At 38.7% G+C, this 6,744-nt stretch overlaps 1 protein-coding gene across 1 annotated transcript; it reads right to left on the bottom strand.

Annotated features, from left to right (window-relative positions):
• Positions 1–2,579: 2,579 nt before the first annotated feature.
• LOC140822882 (UV-B-induced protein At3g17800, chloroplastic-like) lies at positions 2,580–5,265 on the bottom strand. The gene is made up of 4 exons (XM_073183829.1): positions 5,116–5,265; positions 4,837–4,995; positions 3,710–4,002; positions 2,580–3,599 (listed from the first exon to the last, which is right to left on the bottom strand). The coding sequence occupies exons 2-4, from the start codon at positions 4,975–4,977 to the stop codon at positions 2,780–2,782; spliced, it is 1,254 nt and encodes a 417-aa protein (XP_073039930.1). The 5' UTR covers positions 4,978–4,995; positions 5,116–5,265; the 3' UTR covers positions 2,580–2,779.
• Positions 5,266–6,744: the final 1,479 nt, after the last annotated feature.

Raw genomic sequence — 6,744 nt, 5'->3', positions numbered from 1 at the left:
TAAGATCCCAAGGATATGGGTAGAGCGATTTCACCTAGTGCTTCAACTACTTCTCCGGCAAAACCGACGAGAGGAGTATTCACTCGCATTAATTGTGCATTACTCAGACCCAACTTTTGGAATGCCCCATGAAAATGATATCTGCAGAGCTTCCTGAAGTCCACCAATATTTTCTTTATCCAAAAGTTAGAAATCGTGGCGGAAATGATTAAGACGTCATTGTGTTCCCCCCGAGAGGCTTCCAAGTCCTCTTCTCCAAAAAATACTTCTTCATCTTTCTTCGATATCTCGTTAATCGACTGAGTTACGGTTAAACATGAGGAATTTTGATCACGTCTGGCTGCTCGTGAGAGATTTTTCCTTGCATTGTTGGAATCACCACAGGCGGGCCCCCCGGTGACAACAGAGACTATGCCTTTAGTGGGCATGTTCTCCTCTCTCTGCTCGGGTTTTTTGCCCCTCTCGATCCTCTCTCGCTGCTGCTCGCTTGGGCGGTTGTCATCAGGACGCTTGTTGCCTTTCTGATGACTGCGGAATCTATCCACATAGTCACCTAAATATCCTCGTTTGATCAACTTTTCTATCTCAGCCCGAAGGCTGAAACAATCTTCAGTGGAATGACCTTTATCTTTGTGGAACCGACAGTATTTGTCAGATCTTTGACGCTTAGGATTTTCTTTCATCGGGCGTGGGGGTTGCAGTAAACCCTGCTGCTCTGCTACTACCAGTATGTCTGACAGGTGTGCCTTTAAAGAGTGTACTGGAGTCTTGGACTTTGGGCCGTTCGTTTTTCCTCTCTCTTTGTCCCTTCCGTTCTCTCATCTTCCCTTCTTATTTTCCCTAAGTATCGTGGTTCGATGGCCTCTTCAATGCGTATATGTTTTTCGACTCTTTCTAACAATTCCTCCAGAGTGCTTGGGGGCTTTCCAACTATAGATTCCTTGAATTTTCGATAGCGGAGGTTCTGCTGCATTATTCCGCTAACAGGTCATGGTTAACATGGGGAACCTCATGCACAGCTTGCGTGAACCGTTGTACATATTCGCTCAGGCATTCCCCTTCCTTCTGAATTATCGTAAATAAATAAGCTGCTGTTTTTGGGTATTTCTTGTTGATAGAGAACTGATGGAGAAAACGCTGAGTTAGTTGCTCCAAGCTATCTATGGTTCCTGGAGGGATCTTGTTGAACCAAGTAAGCGCACGACCAGATAGCGTAGTTCGGAAGATTTTGCAATAAGCGGCTTCACTAATATCGTATAAATCTGCCTTCGCATAGAATTTGTCGAGATGATCTTGTGGGTCACCCATTCCCTCGTACTCTGGAAAGTTGGGCATTTTCACTCCCACTGGTACCGATTCGGCTAAGATGGCAGTGGTAAAAGGGACTGCGCCGAGCAAGGTAAAACGGCCAATCTGCTGTCTTGCTCATTCAAAGTGTGGGATCCTCGTGCGCAAGTGTGGAGCGAGATAGTTTCTCTTCGTGGAGGAGGGCGATGTGTACGGCCATCTGATTCATCTTCATTGCACGTTTCATCATTGCGCCTTGCCGTTTTTTTGGGGTCGTTGGGAGTTGTTTCGCCAGTATTAGTACGTGGATGATGTGCGAGTATCTGGGCCACTACTCCAGCTGCTGCGCGAGTGGCTGTCTCTTCGATCATGGCCTTCAGTGCTTCTTGGGTGATGAGCATCTCTGACTGCGAAGGAATAATAGGCGGGTGTCCCTCACCCTTGACGTTGCAAGAGGTGTGCGAGCGAGTGTGCATCCTCGAGTGACGAAGTGACTGTTTTCCCAACAACGGCGCCAAGCTGATGCAGCTAAAATAAATGAGTCACGTAGACTGGATGGTAAACGGATCTACGTAGACAATACACAGTTAATTTGCGGGGACGTCACCTGCATCACGAACACTCGTCAAATGGGCGTCGGGAGGGTTCCTGACGTAAACGCTCCGACGCTCAAGTCAGTTAGCTGTTCAAAGAAAATTCAGAGAACAAGAGAAATTTTATAAAAATGAGAGCATACCTTGAATTGTGTGGGAGTTCCTCAAATTATAGATTTTTAGGAGTGCTTAATATGCTTGGACTTTCGCAAGCACAATCCAAAATTTTGGGCCTAGATACTGTTAAATCTAAAAAAATAACTAATTGAACTAAGCTTATTAAATTGGGCTTATTCTTATTAATCCAACAAATAACTAATCGAGTTGGATTAAATAATTATATTGAGCCTTGTACCCATCAATTGTGAATATCGATAGAGTTGACACGTCTCAGAGATAAAAGTAAGACACTATTTAAAGGTGTATATAAAAGTGAACATTTTTCTTTACATACAAGATCTATATTTTACGTCCACTGAAAAAATACGAGCCTCGTATATATTTGATAACTGTAGGAACAATGTCCTAAGAATAACATCTTATTGACCACAATTTGATCAAAAACACCGTTCGATCATGGAGTATTAACTGTACTTAAGCTTGAGCAAGCTAGATTACACAAGATGAGCAGGAACTGCTAGTTTTCCTACAAACGAGATGGACGCGCAGCGTGGCGTAAATTATTGAGAGGAAACGTGATACATTAATTGCCATTCAGTTATATAGATAGTTCAAGTGAGTCTAACATGACATCAACACTAACATTATATAGAAATCAAAACACCCGTGTCACTCACTATATACAGATCACTTGGAGAAAGAGCACCCAATCACGGATTTTATTCGTCAATGACGTTTCCGTTGGAATGCTCATATTCCCAAGCAAAGAGAACACATGCCTAGTTTGCAACAAAATGGTACCTCATATCGACGTAGCTCTCAACGTCCCACATGAAGGAACCGAAGGTCACAGCCTCCAGAACGAGTCTTTTCAGACCACCGAAGCTAATCTTGATCTGTTCATCTTTGGAAGAATCAATGGTTCCTTCAGGAGTGATAACTATCTCAGGTCTACCAAACAATGCTTCGGTGTGTTTCTCTATTATGCTAATAGCTTCTTTAGATCTAATGGTTGCATATCTCTGAAGTGTATCCCCATCAAACGACATGACATAAGCTCTTAATCTTGATGGCTTTGCTCCATTGAAGTTTCCAGCGCCAATACCACCAGTCCATGATGAAACTTCCGGGTGGGATTGAGCATTTCCGAAAGCCTTTTCACTGCTTTCAGTACCAGGTCTCGTCTCGTCATCTATGACATGTTGGATATTGGTCCCTCCATCATCGATACCCTGTGGTAGGATTTTAATTGTTTTCTCCAGCTGAAATCTCTGGTCTATTCTTTTTAGAAAATATCCATACATAACCGATGCAGCATAAACCTGCCCAACTCTTAGTTTGCTTATTTGAGCCATTGAGTTGGAATCACCAGGTCGATTTCCAAGAATCAGAGCCAAATGATATTGAATCATCTCATAAGCTTCAGGGGAGTGGAGATGCTCAAACTTCTCCTCTTGGCTGGTCAAAGGGTTTGGTGGTGATGGTGCTATAGCAGGAACCAAATGCACATTAGCATCCATAAATTTCTGTACCATCAACGCATACAATATCTCTTCCAAGGCCTTTTTCCTTTCATTGGATTTGACCTCCGCAATTCTCCTGAAATTAGAATCATTTAAAATTTTCGACCCATCATAAGCTTTCAATAGAAGCAGACATAAAATTACAAGTTAAAGTAGTTTAATTACTGCATAAGCACAAATACTAACCTGTGCAAAACTAGTTCTGTACCAGATGCAGATGACCCTTCCTTCCCTTTCTCGGCATCACGGTCAGACTGAAGCTGTTCAAGCTGTTGTTCGACTGCAGCAGGGACAAGGTGCGGATGACTTATTAAAATCTGTGAAAGAAATTGACCAATTGGTGACTCAAGTTGAAGTGGAGCGATAGGAGACGCAGCGCTATCAGAATTTGATTTCATAGATGCCCTGACTGCACTGCGCTTCCTGCTAAAAACCAATTTTCTGATGCCAAAGTTCGAAATAGAAATCGACTTCCCTTGCTGCAACACACAAAGCAAATATGACTTAAATTATATAATAATGGAAAAAAATAAGAAAAAACCAACAGTAGAGGTGTGGCTAAAGCTTGAAAATATTTCAGATTGTATGTATATATACATAAAGCCAGAGGGTATGTCTTCTTCGTCCATGAAAATAAAACCAAACATTACACTCATTTTCATTTCTTTCATCCACGACAAATTTTCGTTCCCTTTTACGTCTCCGAAACATTATTGCCAATGTCAATTTAATTGTAACCACCATATTCATATCACGGCATAACATCTATCATAAAAACTTTCCAACAAATGATTTTAGAAACATCAATGACAAACCAAGTTACCCGAGCCTTTTAGGCTCAGAAAAGAGAGTTGCCCAAGTAAAATTATGACATGCCACAGGTCAAAGTCAAACTTCGATTTATAGACAATAAAATAAAATAAAAATCTGAACTCATTCTAAGCATGCCCCATCACGAGCAATCAAGGAATCCTAAACATCGTTGTCTGTCACTGGTTTTCCAAAAGTAACAAAACATGATAATTTTTAACATTAGTTTCAAGATATAATCTATGCTCTCGATAATAATAAATAAAAAGATGCAAAGTTCTAACAAAAACACGTATTTAACAATCCAAGCAATCAATTATGGCTAACTAAACAATACAAAAACCAGATTAAGAACACAAAGTAATTCCAAGACTCAATCTTTTAGTAAGAATACAAAACTCTATCAACTCACCATAGATTTCTCGAGATATTTTCTTAGGAAAAGGCCTAAAAAATTGGATTCAGAAGTAATACCGATAGAACCAACAAGACCAAAAAAATACCTGGATCGAAGCGTTGGAGAATGGAGCTCTGAACGCAACCCGCATAAAACCCGTGCTAGTATACCCAGATCGAGCAACCCAGTCAGGAGGCAAATGGGAAACATTAGCTAAAGAAGACTGAAAAGCCGCCACGGTTTCCATCAACACCGCCTCCCTCCACTGTTGCAAAAAAGGAAACAAATTAAACCCCTACAAAAGATGAACAAAGATCCGCAGAAAATAAACGAAAATTCAAAAAAACAAGAACATAATCAATTATTATCTGCTACAGTTTTTTACCTGACCGAAAAAAATCACGAATCGGGGAAGTCAGTGTTTGGATTCGCGAAGAAAAAAAACACAGTAAATTTGATGATTAATGGAATCAACGTTCGCTTCTAGTTTGTCGAAACAGAGTCGGCCATTGATATAAGATTTTATTATGTAGAAGTCTCCGAAGCAAAAGACCCTTTGTTTCACTTAATTTACGAAATGCCCAATTTAGTTTTTGATGATTGTTTTATAAAATAAATAGTACGTGAACAGCATGGATGTAAATAAACCAAACAGTTTGCGAGCTATTCGAAGCTCAGCTCGATAAAAAACTCGTTTGAGTTTGTTTGTTAATCATATCAAACCAAGCCCAAGCTCGATTTTGAGCTCTAAAATTTATCAAACCAAGCTCAAGCTTAAGGATATTCGGCTCGTGAGCTCGCAAACATGTTTGATAATAGGCTCGCGAGTTCGAGCTCGAGCTCGGCTCGTTTAGGTGGCTCGCAAACATGATTTTGGAATGTTCAATAATATACTTATTTATGTTTTTTTTTAGCTCTTAATTGTGCCGTTTTGGTTATTTATGAATGAATTTACATTTTTATGTCTGATTTAAAATTAGTTTATAGATATATTTAATTTTTAATAAGCTCGATTCAAACTCAAACTCGAGCTTAATTCTATGCTTATCGAGCTCGAAAACGAGACGAGCTCTAGTCAGGCTTGTTAAACATGTTAAACGAGCTATTAATTAATCAAACTCGAGTCTGGCTTGATTAACATGCTAAACGAGCTTTTAACGAGCCGAGCTCGAGCCTGGCTTGATTAACATTCTAAACGAGCTTTTAACGAGCCGTGCTCGAGCTTTTAACGAGTTAAAAGCTCAGTAATTTCAATACAAACCAAGCTCGAGCCTGATAATAGAAGCTCGAATCGAGCTCGAGCTCGAGCCTCAAACAGTTTTAAACAAACCAAGCTCCAGCCTGATACTGTTTGGTTTGGTTTGGTTTGGTTTGGTTTGGATCGTTTACATCCCTAGTGAACGGTCTAACAGATCAATTTTGTGAAACAGATATTTTATATGGTCATCCACGAAAAGATATTACTTTTTATGGTAAATATATTAATTTTTATTTTAAATATGAACAAAATTAATCTGTGTCACGAATAAAGATACGTGAGACCGTCTTATGAAAGACCTTTTCAATAAATAAATCGAATATGTACTCGAAATATTGACATCATACAATTAAATATTTTAATATATTGATAAAATTTATTATATTTATTATTCATAATTTTTCTCTCATTTTCTCTAATTTTCAACTTACCAACAAAATAATAAAAAAATACAAAAACTATTAATGTATAACATAATTATAAAAGATTTTATATCTACATTTTTAAATTTCATTCAAGTTAAAATTAATTATATATGATTAAAAATTAATAATATTTCAGTTAAAAATTGGGAGTTCTATTTTACATATTTTGATTTTAGGTTAGGTCAATTAACAGGACTAGATATATAAATTTAGTTTGATATAATAAAATCGGACCAAATTTATTTACTAAACAGACCGCAAGTTTCACTAATAAATAGTAAATATAGATAAGTCATCCCCACCTACATTTCGGGTGAATTAAATATGAGTA

Source organism: Primulina eburnea, chromosome 2 (genome assembly GCF_022965805.1).
Source record: "Primulina eburnea isolate SZY01 chromosome 2, ASM2296580v1, whole genome shotgun sequence".
Lineage (NCBI taxonomy): Eukaryota > Viridiplantae > Streptophyta > Magnoliopsida > Lamiales > Gesneriaceae > Primulina > Primulina eburnea.
The sequence above is the reverse complement of the archived record's forward strand: the minus strand, read 5'-3'. Positions and strand labels throughout refer to the sequence as shown.